The sequence below is a fragment of the Gymnoscopelus microlampas genome (assembly GCF_963454915.1).
Source record: "Gymnoscopelus microlampas genome assembly, chromosome: 13".
In the NCBI taxonomy this organism is placed as follows: domain Eukaryota; kingdom Metazoa; phylum Chordata; class Actinopteri; order Myctophiformes; family Myctophidae; genus Gymnoscopelus; species Gymnoscopelus microlampas.
In genome coordinates, this window is record NC_139950.1 from 27,478,240 (window position 1) to 27,503,154 (window position 24,915).

General features: G+C 40.6%; 1 protein-coding gene across 2 annotated transcripts in view; it reads left to right on the plus strand.

Moving 5' to 3' along the window:
• Window positions 1-1,008: 1,008 nt before the first annotated feature.
• hnrnpll (heterogeneous nuclear ribonucleoprotein L like) overlaps window positions 1,009-24,915 on the plus strand; it is a 30,837-nt gene continuing 6,930 nt past the window's right edge. For both annotated transcript variants that reach the window (XM_084076935.1, XM_084076936.1), the window contains exons 1-8: window positions 1,009-1,717; window positions 10,781-10,896; window positions 11,922-12,031; window positions 13,460-13,587; window positions 14,751-14,836; window positions 16,130-16,226; window positions 16,810-16,885; window positions 24,008-24,073. In XM_084076935.1, the coding sequence (XP_083933061.1) occupies window positions 1,442-1,717; window positions 10,781-10,896; window positions 11,922-12,031; window positions 13,460-13,587; window positions 14,751-14,836; window positions 16,130-16,226; window positions 16,810-16,885; window positions 24,008-24,073 (955 nt within the window). In that variant the 5' untranslated portion in view covers window positions 1,009-1,441. The remainder of the gene's footprint in view (window positions 1,718-10,780; window positions 10,897-11,921; window positions 12,032-13,459; window positions 13,588-14,750; window positions 14,837-16,129; window positions 16,227-16,809; window positions 16,886-24,007; window positions 24,074-24,915) is intronic.

Genomic DNA, 24,915 nt, shown 5'->3' on the forward strand with positions numbered 1-24,915 from the left:
TCCCTTGCTATAACATTTCTCAGAGGTGGAAAAAGTACTCACATTTTTATCAACTAGAAATACTCTGTTATAAGTAAAAGTACAGAATTCAAAATGTAGCTACTTGAGTAAAAGTACAAAAGTATTGGCATAAAATGTACCTCAAGTACCAAAAGTAAAAGTACTTATTATGCAGAATGTCCATTGTACTCAAATGTATACAAATCTTTTGAAAATAGCAGATCTACAAGCTCACAATGCGTCCCATTGCGAAGCATTGTGAGCTTGTAGGTTGGCTATTTTGCAAATGGCCTAAATGTATATGGCTGAAGTGGGTAATGTATGTTTTGTAATAATAATCATCTGCAAAGTAACTAAAGTTTTCAAATAATTGTAGTGGAGTAAAAGTGACATTTTTGCCTCTGAGATGTAGTGGAGTAAAAGTAAAAGTTTTGGAAATTGGAAATACTCACGTAAAGTACAAATACCTCAAAATTGTACTTAAGTACAGTAGGCTACTTGAGTACATGCACTTACTTACTTTCCACCACTGACATTTTTCCCACTCTCTCCTCCCATGCTCCCTCCCCGTCTCTCTCTCTCTTTCTCCGTCTGTCTCACTGTCTCTCTCTCTCTATCCGCACATCACTGCAGAATGTAGAGCAGCTTTCTCTCTCCACTAACACCACTAGACCAATCACACGCCGTATCTTCAAATAGCAGGAACATACTGTCCAATCAGATCAGAGCGGGGGCGGGATCTTTCTAGTGTTGCCATGTCCACTTATCATAAGCGACCTTTTCTGGCAAGTTGCTTGTAAATATTGGTAGTTGCGTGTAGTGTAGGTGCTTTGGTAGATCGGCTGTTTTCAAATAGCCGATTATGTTCAAAGGGCGAAGGGTTCGCTTCTTTTGGGCTGTTTTTTCATAGACCCAGTTGCCTGTTTCTCTCACAACATCTGGCAACACTGGATCTTTCCATTCACCTACACACTCACACACACGCACACACACACACACACACACACTCAAAGCTAAAATCACTGGGTTGAGAGAGAGAAATCGAGCTAAAGAAAGGAGGGGGGGAAAAGGGGATGCGTACTTGGATACCAAGGATATAACCACCCTGCGGCTGCTTCACTGATATATGCGTCAAAAGGCTTCTGAAGGAGACAAACATTAACAACACGGATCTTTTAAAGACGCGACCGTCCGTCACCACAGCCCATTGGTTAAAACAAATGCCCATTTGAAGCAGCCAAAAGAACACTACAGCCCTTCGCGAGGCGTCTTTTTTCTCTCCTTCCCCACAGACAGCAGGGCGCAGGAAACTGTTTATAATTTATGAACAGGCAGAGCGTTGCTGCTGGGCCGAGCAGAGAGAGCAGCACTGTGTTGTTTTCGTTAAAATAGAACTAGAGCTTCTGACAGCTCTCCCTTGCGTTGTGCCCCTCAGGCTGCCATGTCGTTGTTGGCAGAAGGAACGTGCGAGTACGAGGAAGGAGAAGAAGGAGAGGAAGGAGAGTACGGCAGGGCCAGCAAGAGGCTGAAGACGGCCGAGAGGGAGGTGGAAGAAGGAGAGGACGAGCTGGAGGAGGGGGAGGACTCCGACTCCGAGTCCGTGGGGGGAGGACTTCCTCCCGGGAACAGTAGCAGTGATGCCGCTGCAGCGGACAGCCGGGCCCGTTGGAACAGCAACAGCAGCAGCAGCAGCCAGTATGGAAGTAGTGGACGAAGGGTGAGACATTGTATTAAATGTAAACCCTATGCAGAATCAGAGGAGCCTGGCAGCGTGTGCGGGTTTCCTCAAGTTTTCATTCCACCTTCCATTCTTTGTCACACAACATCACATTCAATGTTCTTCTATTCTATTGTAGACAGAGCTACTAGTGAGTAGTCTGATCTCCTAGACACGTACAGTACAGTACATTCACCTGGTAGTGTTGCTGTTTATTAAGCGTTGCTTGCTGCGTAGAATGTGTGGCTGGGAAAGAAATGAGCTCTGCCCCTGTTTCTCGTGCACGCACGCACGCACAGGAGCTTGCCCCTTGGTTCTGTGTAACCTTTGTGTGTTGTGCACGTATGGCTATACATTCAGACATTGTTGTCGTCATTTAAGATGCATGGAAGGTTGGGGTTGCTGTCCACACAAAATGCACTGGCGCACTGATTGAGACAGTGGTGTGAAGGCGGTTTTACATTTCGTCATAATAGCTTTCGCACATGTAGGCCTGATTGAGACACACACACACACACACACACACACACACACACACACACACACACACACACGCATTCTTCTGGTTGTGTGATCTAATGACAGCAGAAGATTAGACATAATTTCCAAATGTGTGATCCAACAAGCTAGGAAATTGAGAGACAATTACAGCTCCATAACTGAATGTATTCATTATTGGATCCCTCTATTTGGGTTAAATATATGACATTATGTACTTATGTAGTACAGTATGACCAATTAATTGCTTTAGCTTTATGTGTGTTTGGTTGGGAGAGGATAACTGGCAGACCACTATTGTGGGGCACAAAACCAAACTTGCTGCATGTCAAACATAATGTAAAATGTGGTCTGGAAGAGCTAACCATTGGTAGATGGAGTGTGAAAATAAAATTAACTACTTATTAACTATATATTATTATAGGCTGTGCAGGACTCAGTTAACTTGGTATGGCTGTTACAGTATTTGTTGTTGACATCCATGACACTTTCTCATGAACTCCTCAGCAGGGCAGACATGGGACTTGTGTGTGCCTGCTTTTACCACGGCATGAGTTGTTACTGCTTATCAGCATTGCGTAATTCCATCTGCACCTTTTTCATGGTCCCAAGACTCTGTGGAAGACTTATATGCTCTCTCTCTCAGGAGAATTGCATCATAATACAAATAGGAGTTGTGTGTGCTTTGGGGAAAATGCATCCGTATACAGTCAATGTTGATATTCCACAGATGGTTCCACAAACCTCCAAAAATGAATTTACTCTTGTCAATATACTGTTGCTTGTGCACATATTGGCATTACTTGCATTCATGCACTTAAATAACTGATAATAGTTAGTAGCAGTGTAAAACCAGGGTGCAGACTGAACTGCTCTGATCTTGAGGAGGATTTGTGTGCAGACTGCCCTCCACACGCACAGGAAGTGGTGAATGTGGCCTGTATAATGTGTAGTTGTATATGTAAGGCCTGAGGCTGAAGCCACAAAGAATTGACACATTGAAATGACACAGACAGGATGCATGATTACGCCTAGTTCACACAATCACCAGAATTCCGCTTTCTCAAAGCATTGTCTTTTAAAAAACTTTTTTTATTGAGGCTTTTTATCATCAACAATTGCCAGGAGTGTACTGATAGTACAGTGTATTCATATCAAATATACAGGTATAACCAATGTTTTACATATGGAAAAGACAATGAAAAAGCGAGATAGGGAGTCGGCAAAAGGTGGTGCGAAAAAGTTGAGCAAAGCTAAACTTTTTCACAGAGGTTTGCATCAAGACAAAGTGGCAATCAATCAGTAGCTTGTGACTGGGATGTTTTGGACGTTTTGAACACACCCGTTTAGCAGAAAAACGCTTAGTGGAAAGTGGAAACCCTTAACCCACTATCGCTGTTGTACCAGGCGTTAGCTCTCAGTAAATCACGGGCAAGTAAAATAGTTCTAACCAGTAAAGCAGAGTATGGGAAATTAGCGACACAATTTAGTTCTAGGAAGGAAATACACCTACGTGAAAATCTCCCAGATGAGCTAGGATGCCTCCTATACTCATGTAAAACATGACAGGGATTTTATCTTCAGTTAGATTTTTATTAGGCTAAATCCTGCATACTGCCGTGAGACTTTAGATTTCTGAGTGTTGTGTGGTGTTGATTGATGAAATATTTCGCTCTGCAGTACACTACCCATTAGTTAAAAAGAAAATGAAATGGACATTGAGAGAGCAGCAGTGGAGACTGAGGTAGGAGGAGTGGGTGGAGGGACTATCACACATTGTGATTTAGCTGGAGGGGGAGGGGGAGTGGGTGAAGGGACTACTGTATCACTTTGTGATTTAGCTAGGGGTGTAAGGAGGATCCATTGATCTGGACTGATCTATCGATGCAACGGGCAACGATCAAGTCAAATTGATGATGGTAATCTTATTGCATAACGCTTTTATTCTGCGAAAACACACATTTGTTTTGAAATGAAAATCCCACGGTGGTTGCGGCTTGTCAATGCCGAACTTCCTTAAGTATGCAGGTTCCTTATTTATCCCTGGGTCATGTCTGTAAGGCAGTCGTTTTTGTAAAGATATGCCTCTCAAGTAACACATTTGCCTTAAGGACATGTAACTTATGCTTAATTAGATTTGGAGAACTGGAATTGTGTGATCTTTGTTGCTATTTTGCAGCGTCCGGTTTGTGCTGTTGGCTTGTGTCTAAGGGACCTCAGCCAGTCTTGCAGTGGATGTTGTAACCAGGGGAATTAAGGTATTCCATATTTGTGCTATTCTTCTACCATGCCTCTTGACAGCAAGACGAAGAAACGGATGGTGACGCAGACTGTGACTAAATGTCACGCTCAAACGATTAAGATAGTGGCGGTGGTTACTGGTTACACAGCGGGTGCTTTTTCAGCCTGCGACACAAATAGGCTGTATTTATAGATCACACTAGCATGCCTTTAAATGTGAAGACAGAAAGAGAGAGGGAGAGATTGAGAGACGGAGCAGGATAAGAGAGCAGGCATCGGAAGTGAAAGACAGTCATGCATACAAGAGCATATAGTACATTCTCAAACTGAATAGATGCGGAGGTTTTTATGAATAATACATCAGAAGGCTGGGGGTTGCTTTTGGCATCATTATTAAAATCTATATGTTATTAATGTTTTTAATGGGGCACCTGACAGTGCACAACTATCCATACACATAAAAGGTATACCGTGATAGCATAAATCCAGTAAGAAAATCGTTTTTCAGTTTTCTGTTAGAGTTTGTGAAATGAACAAACATCGTGTTAATTTAACTCCATTTAACTAAATGAAATCTCTGCTCGTATCAGTCTACTGACACTTGTAAAAATGGACAAAAAAACCTACCTTTTAACAAAGCGTCTTTTTTATACCTTGATTTAACCTTTTTTTAAATTCTGGCCTCCAAGTACTCTGACAACAGGTACAGACATCACTGACGTAATAGACTGGCCTCCAAGTACTCTTGACGAAGGGTACTGCACATTGAGCTATATAAGAACTGAAGAGAGCACAGAAAATCTCTGCCCACTCATTTCAATGAAAGTTACTCACCCAGCGGATGCTCCCCCGTAAGTATCCTACTGGAAGGGGGCCCATAAAGCATGCAAATTAGATTATTTAATGTGTGCTACGTCACAAACTACCTCCATGAGTGAGCCTGTGTGTCGGGCCTGTTCTGGTCGAGCCATGGACTTTGGTACAGCCCAAGCTTGCTGTACCAGAGTTGGCCACTTGTCTGATTGTCTATTGCTTCAAAAAGCCCTTCTGCTCCTGGGGGCTTGGTACTGCACAAGTAAAAATCACAGACATCAGTGGAACTGAAGCGCTATTTCCTGACCCAACACCCCACAGAGTTCCTGAACTTTACTCACGATCTTCCATTATAGCTATAATAGCACTGTGTTTATGCAGTATATTATTCATTATAGGGGTCGACCGATTTTCGAAACGGGAGATTATTGGCCTCGACATTCATAATGTTTATATTTTTTTATTAGCTCTTTGACTGCCAGAGTGATAGTGTAATATTGTCACCCCACTGCACTGCCAGAGAAAAAGAGCGATTTTACTGTACCTTTGAAAAATCATGGAATATTCTCTGTGACCCCCTTCCTCACGGACATCGCGTCATCACACGCACAGGGTTGTCTTAGTAGAGGCAAAACTTTTTATCCACACGGTGCAATCTATTGCACAGCTTGTCTTTGCCGTAAAGCAAGAGGAACAGAGATATTGGCATTTTGCCACAGGAAATAAACAGGAAGTAAACAAGCCTTCTTGTCTGCGGAATTTAAAATCAGAGCACAGACAGCTGACGTCAAATATGAACCCATACTCATATTGTATAGCTATTGAGATATTTGATTGAGAGCGTAGCTTGTGGATCTACTATTTTCACTCTTTTAGTGTGACAGTAGGGCATTCATTTATGAAAAAACGTTGAAATATGGATACATACGATTTCTGCCCGACAGTGATGATACTTAATTATGAATTAATCTTTTGCATTTATCCATCAAAATATTATTTGTTTATTTGTATTTATTTGCTTGCTTGCTTTGTTCATTGTATTATTTTGATATTATTTATTTTCCTTATTTATTTTTTACAGGAATAAAACCCTTTTATAATTCATAATTCTCAGTTTATAAGAAATGCTGCTACAAGTGGGAGCTAACTAGAATGCTGCATTTGATAGAACAAAACATTTGGGGAGCTATTTTGTTAATTATTTTTAGTTTCAGTTCAGTTCAGTTTATAAGAAATGCTGTTAAATGTAGGAGCTCCCTGCACTTACAGTATATAACGTTTTTTTTTAGTTGTTAAATATTTAAAGAAGAAGAAAAATTGTAAGAACGCTGTTTGTGTCTCTTAACTCTTTGACTGCCAGTGACGTCATATTTTGCTATGGCCCACACCGCCGTGTGTGTGTGTGTGTGTGTGTGTGTGTGCGTGCGTGCGTGTGCGTGCGCAGACTGCGCACACGTGTTGAATGTGAAACCATGGCAGGTAGTAGGAAGTCCGTATTAAACATTTATGCTCTTGTTCAGGTGTCTATTGGAGACATGTGGATTCTTTTTTTGGATTCAGACTCACGTTGATTTCAAATAAAGGCTAAAAACTTAGTACATGTAACCATCTACTGGGTGGATTACAGGACGAACCCTACTGATTTTGTTACCCCACGGCCTTTTCTCTAGCACCTCTCTCTGTGAAATAATTCTGCTACTAGTAATCATGTTGTTTTTCACTTTTATGGACCACTTGCCCTATTTTGGGGGCAAGTTGGTTTGAAGTGCAGTCAAGGGTGTTGTGGGTCGGTCGACCGTCGTGGCAACAGACTATTGGTGTGTTCTGGACTGGCTGGCAAAACGGCCGAGTATCCCTGGCAAGGTGGGTTGGTTTAGGCTGAATATATTATCAGTGGGTGTGTGCAAGATAGATCCAATCATGCTTTTCATTACCTAAAGAGAAATGTGCTGCACTCAGCACAACAGTGAACAGGACGTTTCCACTGTGTCATCAAACTAATGTCCTGGTGCTGGAGGGGCAGAGTTATCAACTATGAATCTACAGCACCTCAAACAGACTGCAGTGCTAAGAGCTATGTGTCCACGTGGACTGGACACTGAGCAGATGTCCGCCTAAGGGCCTAGAAGGTCTCTGCAGCAGTCACTTGTTGTGTCTGTGCATACCTGTCCGTCTGATATGTACACGAGAAACGTTGTCTGTAAAATGGGTTTGGTATGTGGAGTATGCTTTGAGTACACTGAAATATGAAAGGACACTCCATATGTGCCTGCTCACTTTTTTAAACACTATGTACTACAGCACCTTAAATGGTTGTCCAGTGGTGAGCCAAACAGAACCTGGTGGTATGTGTAATCAATCATGTATGTACAGTACCAAGTAGTTGTCAAGTCAGTAAGCCTTTTATACAGATGAAACCTGCATTGATATCATGCCTTTTATATTCTCCACATCACGACATGCAACAGTTTTGTTGGATCATAAAAGCACTTCAATTTATCCATTGTCACAGGTGGGTTCGAATGCAGCATTCATGTCAAGGACCCCCAAATCTATATGTATTTTATCTGAAACGATTTAGTGTCAAGGAGGACCTCAAAAGAGAAGAGTTGTGTAAAAATCTTTCAGATTTTTCATAGTTGTTTGAACATAGCCGATCTACCAGCTCACAACGAGTCACATTGTGAGCTTGTAGATTGACTATTTTCGGAATAGCTGATTGTTAAGCTGATTTTGATGCTATATTAATACATTTCGCAGGGAACCCTCTGGAACCCCCTGGAGGTCCCCTGACCCCACTTTGAGAACCACTGCCATAGTGAAACAGACAAGCCTAAAGAGTGATTTTGGAGCATTGAGCATGCGACTCATTTATACACCAGTAGACACCTGGTCTATTAAGCAGGTGTGCGGTGGACGCCTCAAATTGTGGTTTGATTGAATACTTCATTAGAAGTTTGCAGAAAAAAGCACATTAAAGTACAGTTCAATACAAGGTTAGCTAATAGGAATTAAAAAACCCAAGAAAGCCATTGGCTTGTTTCCATTGGGGTACTTTGTATGTAATTCATAGTGGTCCTTGTTGAACTCAAAATTGCAATGCACTACTGATTTGCAAACAACACACCCCTTAAAGCACCTTTTCTACTACACTGGCGCTCACGATTCCACAAAACACCGGGGGGAGACACGACACTTCATGTCCAGAAATGGTCAATTCACCCTTTAGCTGCAGACCTCAAACCAATCCGCCTGCCACAAAATACATAGTTCCCTTAGTCTGGTTTCGATCCCACAGTTAACACCACTACCAAAAAGAGAACCTTTCTATTATTGATGTTTTTTAACGTGTGTCCCGCCGCGTTTATTATTATTTTTCTTTCGATAGATTTTTTTGTGGTAGTGGCAGTAACATACACAAAGAAAAAAGGTGATGTTTATAACTTACTTTGACACAAGGAGAGGTTTAAACTCGATTTAGTGGTTAATTTCTTTAAATTTAGACTTGGCATGACAGAAAACGCTACGGTTGATCTTGTAATGGTAATGCGTGATCGTATCAGCTGATTTGATTTACCAACAGGCGGTAAGTGTTCTTTTACCTCACTTGGAATCTTGGAGGAGTAGACATGACTTAATATTTATGCATTATTTTCATATTTACATACAGTAAACTTTTTACCAAAATCACATCAGATGTAGTTGTCCTGTAATTCGCACGGCCCTGCAGTGATCCTAGTCACGCTGGGTCACATTATGTGAGAATGCTTCCTGGACGTCCTGACAGAGAAGATTGCTTACTGGACCTGCTCCACTCTAACTTCGCGTCACCAGGTTTTTTTCTTGTGTTTGTTTTGGCTTGCAGTTAAGCAGCAGAACACTGCCCTGCCCTACAGTGACAGACATGTATTGATGTCAGTCCGTCATTACAACAGATAGTGCCCAAGGAAGACATCTACTGTAAGTGTGTTTGCTATGTAAGCAGAGAGCTTGCATATGCCCTTGCATAGAGGACAGGTCTCAGTGTGCTAGATGAAACCACTGCAGTGGCAGCAGTGTTTTTGCACTGGCCTACATTGAACAACCTCTCTGCAGTCCTTCCTCAGTGTCAGCAAGCTTCGACTAGAAAGTCCATGCACAGACCCCCTCTCTCAAAGACAAACAAACTAAACTAAACAAAAAAAAACACCTGTAGCTTAGCATGCCTGGATGTCATTGGTATGATGATGATGAAGCCACCATCACAGTGCCGCCCACTGGGCTTTTAAAGGAAGATAATGCAACATTGTTGTTGGCAAAATATTGTTATAAACAATATTTAAAATGTGTAGTGAATGCACCAAACGGATTCAAAATATTATTCTTTTTAACCATATTTGTATACTGTATATATAAATTGTGCAGACATGCTGGCTATGGGGTTAGTTAGGTAAAAGAGACTTGTTATGTGGTAAAGACTACTTCAGCCTGTGTTGAAGCCTTATCACAAGGTTTTAACAGGATTTAACATCTTACTATGATCTTGCATTTTACTCTGAATAAGACTGACTTATATATAATGATCTACTGAAAATTTCAGTAGATCACATTATATTATATTTAATATATGGATGAGCTATTAAAATGCTGTTCTACATGACATATGTGGATTGCATATGATATTGATTGTGTATAGGCTATGTTCGACTTCGTTGTATGGGGTTGTAAAGGGTTTACTACAGAGAAATGGATCTTTATCTTTAATCAGCAAAGTCGTTGTCCCTAATGAAAGGGTAGAGGGCAGGCATCCTTTTGAGAATGTGTCGTTGTACATTTAGGCTATACAGTAGCTGATGATTTCATAGCTTCAGAGTAGTAGCAAGCAACGCGAGGGAATGAGGTATAGTTTAAGAGCTATTAGTGAGTAACATAACGTCCGTGCTGTTTCTTGGTGTATATGTCTATTTTCTTCAACTGCAAGTTAGCCTACACGAGGCACTGTTCAGTTTCCGTTTCTGTTCCAATCTTTTGCATGCCTGCTCTGAAATGCTACCTGTCTATTTCAAGTCTTTGGTGTCTTGTGTTATTAATTCTCTATCATGTCATTCTGCAACTGAGTCTAAGTGGCCTGTTCCTCTTCTGTTGCAAACCTAATACTCTATAACCACACACATAAGAAAAACAGACTAGAACAGATTATTATATATAATATTATATATAATATTACAGTTGTATACACATACTGCTACAGTGAACTAATTGTATACAGTGTATGGTATTTCAAACAAATTATTCAAACAAGTCACAGAATTTTCAGAATTAAAACATTCAAAATTAAAAATCTCAACATTTTAAAAAATGGCAAAAAAAATAGCAGATCTACAACGCATCACGATGCGAAGCGTTGTGAGCTTGTAAATCTGCTAAATAGGATCAATTTATATAGTATTTTTGTACACTTGGGTCCTGGGGAGACACCAAATTTTTATTTTGGGTCTCAAGCTGAAAAGGTTTTATGTTTGTGTGTTGCAGGAAATGGGGGACGCGCATCGCATCTCCCCCAGTCCGGTGGTCCACGTCAGGGGCCTGGTTGAGGCTGTGGTGGAGGCTGACCTGGTCGAAGCCCTAGAGAAGTTTGGATCCATATGGTGGGGCACCCCCAGTTTGATTGTGTGTTTGTGTTTATGTGTATGCCTGTGGGTTTTGTGTTATCCACACAAAACAGGATGTTGCAAACATCTTTGTATGTGTATTGTGTATCTAAAGGCACTTCAACACTCATATTTTCACCTGGGGTTGAAAATACCAAGGGAGAAGATGCCTTTTCTGACACCCGGCAGAGTGATTAAAGCAAATTGAGTGTGAAAGTGTCTTATGTTGCACATGGAAGGAGCATTTACATGCAATACACAATGTTTTGGTGTGCTCATGCTGACTTATTAATATAGATGTGTGAGTGGGGATTTTATGTAATTATAGGAAATTGAGGAATTAAAAAAATATATGCGGATAGGAAATGCAAAAATCTAAAACATTGCGTGGTTAAAAAAAAAAATCCTTCACCTTATTGTCAGCAGCTTATGTGAAACTCTGACTGGATTTGCCCTTCCATGTGCCATCATCGTCCCATCATTGTAACTGTATGTTTTGTTTTGTTTAAACAGGTTTAAATAATCCATGTCTGTTTTCTTGAAAAGTGACATGGCCACGCCCCCCCTGCATTTTAACAATTGAAAATAAATACTTGAGTGAATCATATTATAAGTCAGCTGGGCTATGTGTATAGTTCCTGGTTATGACACAGTTTGTCAGGTCATTCTTCCATTCTTTCCCATATGTGTTGTAAATAAATAGGCAGCTTTACTAGTACAGTATTTTGAGTATTATTAGGTTAGTATATTACCCATGGTTCAGAGTTCATAAGATTATTCTTATAGTCAATCCTTTGTTATTACAACTGACTGATACAAAGACTGTTACTATTCGAACTACTGTATATATTACAATGGATCAGACATATTTACTATCAGTAGAAATAAAGTGTGTGTGTGTGTGTGTGTGTGTGTGTGTGTGTGTGTGTGTGTGTGTGTGTGTGTGTGTGTGTGTGTGTGTGTGTGTGTGTGTGTGTGTGTGTGTGTGTGTGTGTGTGTGTGTGTGTGTGTGTGTGTTCCAGCTATGTGATGATGATGCCCTTCAAGCGACAGGCCCTGGTCGAGTTCTCAGAGGTGGAGAGTGCTGACCGCTGTGTGTCATGTGGAACCACTGAACCTGTGTACATTGCAGGTTAGGTTCTTCTCTTGACATTTCTTTATAAGTCATTATAAGTGGTGGTTATAATACATGATCAATTATTATAATGTATCTCACCTATGAGAATTATAATAAACTATAATCCTGGCCAAAAGATAAAGTGGTAACATTTCCTGTGAAGCCCATGATGTCTGTAATACATTATAAATAAACACAGTAACACTGTATAATTATGTTATAAATTAATAACGCATACATACTCATAATACTTTGTAACACTAATCATAACACGTTATAAAGCCTTTTATAATGACTTATAAGATAAAGTATCATAATTACTGATATTATGACAGGATCATAGTCTAGTGCAGCGGTTCTCAACGTTTTTTATGCCACGACCCCATTTTATAGTGGAAGTTCTTTGGCAACCCCACACTTATTTTTAGTGCAATTTCAAAGTGAAAATTAAGAATATCTTAAAATAAAAGCATAATAGTTGGCCTTATGAATATTTATTAGAAAATGCAATTAAAGCAGTGATTCCTGCAGATGTGTAAGCGTATCTTATCAATGAAAAAATAAAACACTGCTGTGATTCACTGACTCAACCCTGGTTGCTGGTTCCCTGTGGGTTCAAGTTGGATGAATCAAAGAGTCAAGTTGAGGTCTTTGCGTCGGTCGCGTCCTCCCCCATTCCCGTTTCTTTATGGGAAAAAAAAGAACTGACGCCAATGCGCGACCCCAACGGCACCTTCCCGTGACCCCACTTTGGGTCGTGACCCATAGTTTGAGAACTGCTGGTGTAGTGTATCACACTGTAATGCATTATAACAGTGAGTCAGAGCAGGAATGTCATGGAGGCCACGTGGAACTGAAGTGACACCAGCAGTATCGACTCTAGTCCACAGCGCTACAATTCAATACATTTTCCGAGGTTATGAGTGACAGGCTGTCACCGTGTATCAATGTGTGTGTCTGCTGTCATGGTGAAGAAACCGACTGTATGGAGAACGAAGGAGCAGGGAAAAAAAAACACAAGATTTCAACCAACAGCTGTAGATGTCAAATCAATCAATATTGAGCAACTACATGACCTGTTTATTGGCTAGAATGAATAGGTTGTTTACAAAGAAATACAAACCAGCTGTGAGAGACCCAGCAACGGGTTGTCTCTACTTGTCCTCCGTGCCTGCTAAGCACTGAAGCACCCGTGGAAAGTAATTAGAAAATGCTTTATAATGTGTTATGATTATTATCGTAAATCATGAGTATGTACTGTATGTGTGCTTATAACTATAATTATGCTGTGTTACAGTATAAGCACATAATAATGCATTGTACAGTAAGTACTGTCTGTTTATAATGCACTGTAGACATGGGCTTCACAGAAAGTGATATCAAGTTATTTATTTGATAATTTATCTGTCTGTCTCTCTGTGTCCATGTCTGTCCACCTTGCAGGTCAGCAGGCCTATTTTAACTACTCCACATCAAAGCGAATCACCAGACCAACCAATGCTGACAACCCCAACAGTGGCAACAAAGTCCTCCTGCTGTCCATACAGAACCCTCTGTATCCTATCACTACTGTAAGAGTACACACATGCGCAAACACACTGCAGTAGAGCCAGGCATATCAACACCCAGAAATGTATAGCACATAATTGCAAATGACTTGGATAAACATTAGTTGAAGTTTATAATGACATAATAATATGCTCTCACAATTTAGTTAAGTGTGAAGTAAACCCGTGATTAAAAATAAATAAAGGATAATCTTTTTTATATTCTGCTGTAAGAATCATTTTTTGGACCCGCCCTCCCCAATCATACCTGAAACTTATTTGGGCGAAAAACGGTTCTTGAGGCTCTTGCAGATGGAAAGTGTCAATGACATGAATGAATCACATTAGGCCACTTGTTCACATCACCAGCTAGCTGTGCAAAGGAAGATGGCACTACTGTTGTTTCACAGATAAACCTATTATTTTTCAGATTCTGTGCAGATCTTGTCTATTTATTTTTTTTAAAGATTTGTGTTTTTCTAAAAAATATTTAAAATTGTAAAACAAAAAAAACATATTTACACACTGCACAGTTTGAACTTGTCAATGCCTGGATGCCATTTACTGTACGGTACACATTGCATTTTGTTGGTCTATGCTCCACTTTGACACTTGAAAGTAGAACTGAACACTGAAAGGCGCGCGTGTCAACATGTTTTGATGCACCCAATTTATGCCTCCTGTCTCCTTTTGTTTAAGCCTTCATCTTTAAAACTTTTTGTTTACATCCCATCAAGTTGTCTTCATGTAGATTTCTTAGAACAAACTGAGATGTGTTTTGACATAACATTTACTGTATGGAACATTTACCTTTCAGAATGTCATGACAGTGGGTGTTTTTCCAATACCAAGAACACAAAGAACAGACTTGTGATCTTCTTGGGAAGAATGCTCTTGCCAAGTTAATGTGGGGGAGAATAATCTTGAGACTAGAGAACACTATTGTGCACAAAACTAAGAACATTCTTCAGTCCCTGCTTTCAATTGTGTGTGCAGTATGATTGCTGACATTAAACACCAGTGGGTCATTTTCTATTTAATTTGTAATTAAATTAATGATTTAAATCCCCCTTTGTTTTTAAAATCTATTTGGACGTAGGCTACTGCCTAGTAACTACCCTGATGGGACATATAGAACTCCATGTCTTTTAGGAATCTAAAGTTTTGTTTTCTCATGTTTTCTCTAGGATGTCCTCTACACAGTATGTAACCCCATGGGCAGTGTGCAGCGAATTGTAATCTTCAAACGCAATGGGATCCAGGCTATGGTGGAGTATCCTTATTCAAATCTGTGCGTGTGTGTGAGTGCACGTGTCCACAATGCCAAATGCTGTGAACTAGCACTTGGCTTTACTGTGACTGAAATAGGTAGTTGAATCGCTGCATTATTCATTTGAATTATGTTGACTTGTCCGAGGGATGATATGGGGAGCAAATACCTATGTTACAAACCTTCCATAACCAATTAAGCCTTTTGTTGTATGATGATATGGCGTGTTGAACAGCCAATCTACAAGCTCAAAGGGTGTCGCCTATAATGACTCGAGGTTGAACATGGTGAACCTTTTTGAGCAGTGTGGTGTCATCTATATGAAACAAGTGTGGGAGATACATTCACCCCAGACATTTAAATCCACTCTGTGCCCAGGTGAAGGGAGAGGTATCCATCCCAACATGTTGTTTTTCTGCAAGGCAGTGCCATAATTGCTTGATGCACCTTGAGATTAACAGTTCGTCCAGTCCTCAACATCATCAGATATGGGCACAGCTGTGTATAAAAGTAAAACAATTATGACTTTGACTGCATGCCATTTTAATTGACCTGTTGTGAAACTTATGCATTTTATTGTACAGCGTGTGGATCTGATGGATTGAGCCTACTAGACTTATTACCATATTTGTGACAATGCTGTTTGGTGGGGAAAAAAAATGTGTTCGGTTTGATTTAGATTCAGAATATTTCAAACACAATTTAACTTCGTGTTTTTGTCGGTGGAAGATATTGCTCCACAGTATATTATATATAAATAACAGTTTGTTGCCTTTTTCCTCGTAGAGGTACAAGCTACTTAGCCGTCCTTTAGTCATGGCATTTGCTGCATCCCTTTATTAATGTAGGAGTGTCAGAGGAGGCCAGCCATTCTCTAATGCTGTTACAGGCTTCATTGTGTGTAATAAATCTGATTTGTGTCAAGTTAAATGGAAATCTCTCACTGTAGTATTACAATTTCTCCTGACATCAACAAAATCTAGATCGTTCGAGGTCATCTGTAGATGCAGAGAGGGAGGATTTACTGTATTTTATTACTGTCAACACAGCAATTGAAAAATGTAATCTGGACGTTCTTCTCTGACCTTTCTCATTAACACTGTGTTTTTTGCCCACAGAACTCTCACTTACTGGATGTTTTTTTGTTAATTGCACCATTCTTACTTCTAGAGTGTCCTTTAGAGTGCTCTTATGGTTGCTATATGATATTAAGACAGAAATCCTATACATGTTACCCTTACAATGAAGAGCATGAGATTGTATATGTTGTGTAAACTCCTTAACCAAGCTTTGCAGGTTTGAGTCTGTTGAATGTGCCCAGAAGGCCAAGTCTGCCCTCAATGGAGCAGACATTTATGCAGGCTGCTGCACACTCAAGATTGAGTATGCAAGGGTAAGAGATACACACACACACACACACACACACACTCACACTCACACTCACACTCACACTCACACTCACACACACACGCATAGGGCTGTGAATCTTCTGCTGTCTCACGATTCGATTCCGATTCTTGGGGTCACGATTCCGATTTTTCCGTTTTTTTTAAATAAACGATTCTCGATTCAAAAATGTTTTTTTCCCGATTCAAAATCGATTTTTTTTTTTATTCAAAACGATTCTGAATCGTCCAACATGAGAATCGATTTTTGAATTCGAATCGTTTTTTTCCTACAGAGCGCACACACACACACACACACACAATTTAGCTCAGGTTAACCTTAATATGAGCCTTAACTATTTTAACCCTATTTAAAAAATAAATAAATATTTAAAAACATTTCAGGTTTTCACAAATTTCCAAGAATTGTGAAAATAGCAGACAAGCTACGAATGTTGCCTGTTATGACATGCCCAGAATTGAGACGCTAGGGTTCAGTGGAATTCACTTGATCACAGAGGTTGCCATGGGTTTGTTCATATGGTGTGTGTCTTTATCTATCTACTCCAACTCTTTGTGTCTCTACTACAGCCAACCCGTCTCAATGTGATTAGAAATGACAATGAAAGCTGGGACTACACTAAACCCTACCTGGTGCGACCACGAGGTAAGCCACACATCTTTTTGTTGTTGTTTTTTCTCATTGGCTGGGTTTTCACAAAGGTGATTTTTAACTCAAAGTTAACCATTGTTCTGGCTGTCCAGATTGTCATTTGGCGTTAAATGACATGATAAAAGTAATGATACTTGAGGTAGATCTTAATGCTTAATACCTGAGCATCTTATTCAGGGAGGTTTGCGTTGATCACACTTATTTAAATATATAAATGAGTGTGAAAGTGAGAAGGGAAATTTCTATATTGACGGAAATTCTCTAGTGCAACAAAACTGGATAGGTCACCAATATCAGTGTAACGGGGGATTTTATTTTCTGCAGCTGTGGGATTTGCGGAACATTTTTGATCATGAATTGATGCCAGATTCCAGTTTCCCAAAATCATTATATTTATAAGGTCATATTTAATCTATTCAAACCAAAAGGACAAATGTGATCTTTGTGGAACAGCATTTAGATCTTTAGCTTTTCGGCTGTGGATTAAGGCTAGAGTCCCCAACAGTGTGGAACACAGACCTGCAGTCAAGCAAGCACACCTCCACCACACCGGGTCTTCCCCGTCCCTCCTTCGCCAATCAGCACACGCACACCCTCTAATCACCAGCCTCTCACAAGCCTGCATCTTTACCAACTGGAGAGAAAAAGAGAACAAATAGAGAAAGAGAGAAAAAAAGAGGGATGGACGTCAGGCTGACTCTGCACCGCAACTTTCCTCCATCTTCACGCCCTCCATCCCAGAGAGAGAAAAAGAAAGCACTCCTCCTCACCACCACTCAGCTGCTACTTCAACATGCCCAGGACACCACAACGCAACCTCTATCTGAAGGACTCGCAGGCCTTTTGTCTACTTTGTATGGTTTTATTTCTTTACCTGAGGCCTTGTCTACCATGTCTTTCTGACTTGCCATATTCACATGGTTGCCATTTTGCTCTTATGCCTGATTGATACTTTGTTGCATGCTGGTGTCACACACCAAAAATAGCAGATCTACAAGCTCACAACACGTCCCACTGCGACACGTGAGCTTGTAGATACTATAACTCAGGCTTTACTGGGTGGGACACCTCACCCCAACTTGAACCCCCAAAGTCGGGGGTGTGACGTAGTGTGATATTAGAGCAAAATGGCCTCCATTTGAATATTGTTAATAAAGGCTCTTACCTTGACTCTGATCCTACTTGGCTACAGTAGATGTACATTAGAGTAAGACATGTGCACAGATAGATAGATCTGAAAGAGACCTCTTTTCACCCTATTTCTCACCAAGCACCAAGATGTGATGACTGGTGTGTTTTTCTTGCATAAAAACAATACATTGAGCATATCACATTTCTGGATTAATGACCTTCCGATGGGACTCAATAAAGCTTATCTCATCAATTAAATTGGTAAACAAGGGCATCTTTCCCTCCCCTCAAAACCTTCAAGGAAAAAACGATATCTGTGCACAGTTCTAGATACATTAGACTATTTTGCAGGTCGCATTACAGTATGCATTGTATGTGGTGTAATCTCTACTGATTAGATCAGAGTTGGGGTCAGCCTATAAAATAAAATAAATGCCATAAATCCAAAAGTGTTTCTTACAGTCTGAATCCTGGTTTTACTTTAGTTGAACAAAATTGAAAAGGAGTCTGACCCCAACTGTGACGAATACCAAAATGTGTTGGATTATTGTCCTTGACTGTTTGTATTATAGGCACACTGCTTGGACAAAGAGAGCAAGACAAACCCTCTTTTGAGAATTCCAGCCTGTCAATGACCACACTGGGTCCTTTCCGCAATGCAATGCACGTGATAAAGCTCCATGGCGTCCAACACTAACCGTAAGAGATTTAATATAGTCACTTGAACTCCCGGCAAACCTGGGAATGAGAAAGGGTAACTGGTGGTCTGAATGATAGGACCAGGAAAAAACGTTCATATTGTTCCCTCAAGTCCTTCTATTTTCTGTGCTTGTTTCAAGTCTGTAAGTCGAGCAAATAAATCGAACCAAAAATCTATAATATATTACCAAGATGGACAATCCCATGCCTCACCATGAGTACAAAATCAGATTTCTCATTCCAACCTTTCCAATTACATCGGTGTTAATTTCAAACAAGATTTTTTTTTTTTAACTAATTGTTATTGATGCAAGTTCAATCTACAATTCAGCATGCTAACTTTCTGCCTAAGAGAAAGGCAGAAATCTTAAAATGAGCATTAGTGAGGACCAATTATATGAAGATGAGGTTGAAAATGTGTGTAGTGCTCCTTGAAGAGCTTGTTGGATTTGACCAAAACAAACCTGTTCCTGCACCACATCGCACAGTCACATTCCGCTGTTAACACATCGGGTGCCAGCATTTTTTCATAACTTACGTTGGGTGCCAGCATTCTCCCCAATGACTGCGCTTTGCTGTTTAAAGCTTTAGACTCCGCGACGAGCAAATCCACGTAAAAAAAAGCATCCATTCATGTTGAGCGAGGACCCTGGCTACAGCCTGGAACCATAACATTTCACTCGCGAGTTACAACGGGGGGGGATCGCGCATCGCGCATGACCGGTTTTCACCACCGGAAACGGATTCGGAGATATAGGCGTTTTAAAGAAGGATATAGACAGGAAGCGGATGGAAGCCATGTTTTTGTTTCCGGTGATCTATCTGGCCCTTCCTTCTCAAGATCACAATGGGTACTCCCAGAGCTGCTCTAGCCCCGCCCGTGCGGAGAAAAACGAAAAAAACTAAAAGACTGAAATCACGGTTCAGACCGTGAACGGCACCAGAGCGCTACTATGTGAAAACACGGTTCAGGCCGTGATAGGCACCCGATGTGTTAAAAAAGAACTGAACCAGAAATGCTACTGACTCAAAGTCACGGTTTTACATTAACTCTTACAAATGGATAAATGAACATCGAGGATTTTACTGAGCGGAACATATTATCGACTCGTAATGTTGAAGGACCTTTGTCACTGCTTTTCTTTCTCCCTGCACAGCTACTGTACCACAGCTGCTGAAATACCTTTTAAAAGTTTGGGGAAATAGTTTTGACTGGGTAAGAGCTGGTGGTTCAAATTGATATCCTCCAAAGTCGGCTCTCTTTGTCCACTGTGTACCACACACTCCATTTGTACCACCAAACTTTTACAGTATGTCATGTTTTTTCTGTATTTAATTTAAATTTACAATTAAAATCAAGATGTGATAGTGATAACATCTATGATTATGACAATGATGTAATGCAGGTTGCTGAGGGAGAAAAGAGACCTTGCTGTCTGACGTTCAGAGTCTCACGTGTACAGGTACTGTCTCTTTCATTTTTGTTGTTGAATGCATTTCCCCTGTCTCCTATACTGGACTGTTTCAAAATAAAACTTAATTTGATGTATTTCATTTTATTCTTGACTTTGACAGACACCTTTGTTATTACCAGACAGCAAATAGATTGTGGTTGTATTTGCCTGCATTTCATTGACTAATATAGTAGTTATTTGCAGCTCATTATATATGTACATCAACAACTTTGAATGTGTGGTGGTAATCAATTAACATAGAGCACAAACGGTGAGACATTGATTTCTTGTATGAATGAAGTTACATGTTTTTGAACCTTACTCATTTCACTACACAGCACAATTCTGAGTGTCAATTTTACTCTGAAGGATTGTGTAAAAAATGGAACGTAGAGTTAAATTGACAGTCCGATTTTTTCAGGGTATCATTACACCACATTTTCCATGTAATGTTTTTTTTACTGCTACATGTATGTGCAATAACACAACTACTGTATCACCTATCAAGGTAGGGTAATGTATGTTGATATGTTTTTGTACAGTGCCAAGAGAACCCAACATGCTGCAATTTGACAACACAATGAAATTGAGAAAACACATGCAACAATCTGACAAAGCACAATCTAACTGAGGAAACAAATTCAGAAAACAATCAAATTTACCAATGCTGATGAAAGGCTCGGAACACAATCAGCCATCTGTCCTTTGGAGATTTGTAGAAAAAGAGGCTTCTGCATTAGCATTAGCATCAAGCATTAAGCTGCTCTGTATGTTTGCTTGATGAACAGAACATTGATAATTCCCTCTGGTCCCACATATGCTTCACTTCTATTGGTTAATAGTTGCAACTTGGGATCAGGATGGCACCCAGCAATATGGTCACATCCCCGTTTTGGGTCATGATCACAGAGTGCTACAGTACCTTTCCATAGTAAATTACCGGCAAAACGGTGGCAGGTCCCTGGTAGACACTCAGCCTTAGGCTATGATACATGATAGAATGCAGTTTGACAAACACAGCCTTTGCCAACGCTTGTGTGCAAAGTATAGTTGCACACAGACATGTACAGTACCAAAACTGTTAACTACTTCACTACTTAAACACAGTTTGAACAAAATATTTATGAAAAAATGGAATGTGTAGAATAGAGGCTTTGTTTAATATTCTGGATACCAACCAACAACTTATAATGCTTCAAGATGTTTAATATAATTGATGGACTGCTCAGCTCCCTACTTCTTTCTCTCAGCTTTGAGATGAGAACGTGTCTCTCTCCCGCTCTCTATCTCTTGAGTGAACAAATATGGCCTATGAGTATGGGGTTCTTTCAGGTAGGATAAGGCCAAAGGCCCAGGGTGCTTTTTTTCTAGTAACTTCGATTAGTTACGCTGTCCTCACTTTGGCTGGGTGGAAGTGACATATGTTTACCTGCTTGCTGCCATTCTGTTTTCATTACGTAGCTAGTTAGCTAACCTGCTAACGTCAGCTTGCGAACGTCAATGTCAAGTACTTTGTGCAATTTAGAAACCGGTGATAACCTATTCTGTCCCCCACGGCTTGCCAACACAGACAGTGAGGTCTTTGATGCACGAGGCATTCGGCTGCTCAGCGTGGGCACTCGCTCACCTAGCGGCTCGGACACGCCTCATGAGCTCTCAGGCTGTCTAACCTCGCATCACCAGTCTTTCCACCTCGGAGGAAAGCCTGGTATTCGTTACTGAAGGCCCATATGATCCGGTCTAGACCACGCCTACTGAAAAAAAAAAAAAAAAAAGCATCCTCTTTCCGGTTTTGTCGCGATCCGGTTTTGCGGTGCCCCTTTGTTTTGGTTCCCCAATCCCTATTTAAATGGAATAGAATTTCCCCGTGGGATAATATGGATAATGCAGACGCTAAATAGTCTCTGGAAAGTACACTCACATTTATATTTAAAAAATAAGCTAAACTACGCCGTATCAAGGATTTTGGGGACGGACCTATTTTGGGGTGAGACGTCTTTCCGGTTTGTCGCGATCCGGTCGCTTTTCTTTTTTTTTCCGACCGGATCATATACCCGAAAAGGAATGCTGCCCAGGCTACAGGCTGTCAGTCAGCGCACCTGCCTTGTTGCCAAGTGACGTAAAAACACAGTGATGGTTGCGAGGTTTCTGAAATTTGCTGGATTCAATCTGTATGGCATGCACAGAGGTAGCCTGTTCAGCTATAGGCTACTGTCTTTATAGGTTGCTGATAGGCTTATTAGTGTGGTTGCCCTAACAGGGCAACCAGACTATAGTACTCTATACACTTTCTTCCACTTCAAGATAAACAATATTTCGAACCGCATCTCCTCCCACAGTTTTTATCCCCTAATGTTGTGCCATATATCAAAATGACCATCTAAATCGGGAATCGTGCGCTTGTATTTTGCTAAGAGATTGGTTAAATAGTTTAATTGATATTGATTTATTAGTGCATTAAATTCACCCATCCACTTTAATGGAAAAGTGAAAAAACTCAAATTCAAGTATTTTTTTCTCAGAAACCGTAAGAGCTAGAGTTACCAGATTTGGAGGGAAAATTCATAATATTGTCCGAAATTAATGAAAAAAATATCACACCATTCGGCCTCATGGTGGCGCTATAACAGCCCCCTTTACGTTTTGGCCTGTAACTCTTGAACCGTAGGTCCGAAAATCAAAATTTCTTTTCACCTGGATTCCTTGGGTCACTACGCATCTCCCCATATAGGCCACGCCCATTTGCGTCAGGATAGATTTTTTGATATTGATTTATTTGTGCATTAAATTTCCCCATCCACTTTAATGGGAATTGCAAAAACTCCCATTCAAGTATTTTTTTCTCAGAAACCGTAAGAGCTAGAGTTACCACATTTGGAAGGGAGGTTCATAATTTAGTCCAAAATTATTAGAAAAATAATTACACCAATCGGCCACATGGTGGCGCTATAACAGCCCACTTTACCTTTTGGCCTATAACTCTTGAACCGTAGCTCGTAAAATCAAAATTTCTTTATAGGATAGATTTTCCGCCATTTTGAATTTCCTTCAAAACAGACTTTTTGCTCCTTTTCCTTCAAATTTTGTCCTAATCTCACACAAATCGGTACACATGATCTATGGACCCATGCGGTAAAGATATCCAAACGGCATTTTCATTGTCCTTACCGTTCGTCCATAATTGGCTTCCAAAATTAGTGGGAGGGGCCCGTTTCACCAAAAATGCCAGAAATCACGAACGAAACGTCCGGTCAATCCCAAATTTGAATCACATGTCGAGGGTGCTTTACTCAACAAATTCCCAAAAGCATTTCCACTTTGACCCATAGGGGGACCGGCGTCGGCGCAACCACACTCTGCAATTTCCCCGGAATTGCGACGCGTCTAGTTATTATTGTGAATGTGTATTGGAGGAGAAATTATGGTCGTAATGAGCAAAAGTTGAGTTTCTGATTACTGATATGTATAAGTCTGTCATTGTCTATTGAAATAACAAGCTCCGAGTCCTTGGCACAGCAGCCCCATCTGCTGGAGGGGCCGTGCCTTTCTAGGAGCAATTGTAATGACACGTGTGACACGTGTTAATGACATGGTTTGACCAGAGCACTGGGATATAATCAAATACAACACAAGCATATGGCTCAAAGTTGGACTGTCTCTCTTCTGTTGACATGATGGATATTAAAGAAATGTATTTAGTGACAAAGTCAAGGTCAGTAGGGAAATCTCAAAGTGTAGCGATATCTTTGAATCTAGACCCATACTTTTGAGGGAGTAGACAGAGGACCCTGTACAGTCTAACTGGGTGTGTTTCTGTCTGTGTTGGTTTCAGACCGTCCGAAGGGCAGGCAGGCCATTTTAGGAGAACATCCATCATCATACAATGACAACGGCTATGGTAAGACAGACAGACACACACACACACACACACACACACACACTTATATTGGTAACTCTATCAACTAGTTCAAACTGAGCAGTTCATTAATTTATAACCCACAAGTGACACTTGAAACTCTTTGATGCACACACGCACACACAATTGAGGTGTAGCCTACCAAGTATGTCTAATGGTGAGGAACTGTATTTTTGCACACACACACACACACACACTCACACTCACACACACACATAGTACAGATCATATTCCTTACAGTGAAATGTTTTAACTAATTGCAACTTAACCCTACTGTATATACTTAGTTGACCGGGCTCCCCCAAGGCTCTATATTTTTTCCGCTCCTTTTTTACTTTGCACACCAATATAATCCTGTGTTGTTGGTCACTAAACACCGGCCTACTCAGGAATGATGCAAGTTGGGAACGATGCAAATAGGGAATGCATACCCCACCCCGTTATGCATACTCATTATACCCGTTGTCAGCATACCCGTTTTAACCATCTGTCTGTCTGTGTCCCTTTGTGCCCATATATGGAGATCTCTACGACATCTGTCCGTCCTTGTCGCTTTTATGCCCCTATATGGAGATCCCTGATGTTATCAGTATATATGGGCATATCGAGGGATCGCGGTTCTGGAAAGTCCTTGTGCATTGGTAAATGGCTGTGGTGAATTGGAGAAAGGCCAGAGAAAGGCCGGGCACTGCACTCTCAGGTCCTGTGCGACGTATGTGGTGAATTTGAAGTCGGTCGAACAGTTCTCGAGATACGTGGATTACAGACGTACTTACTTACGTATGTACAGATATTCCCTGCAATTATTGTAAGATGTAGGTGTA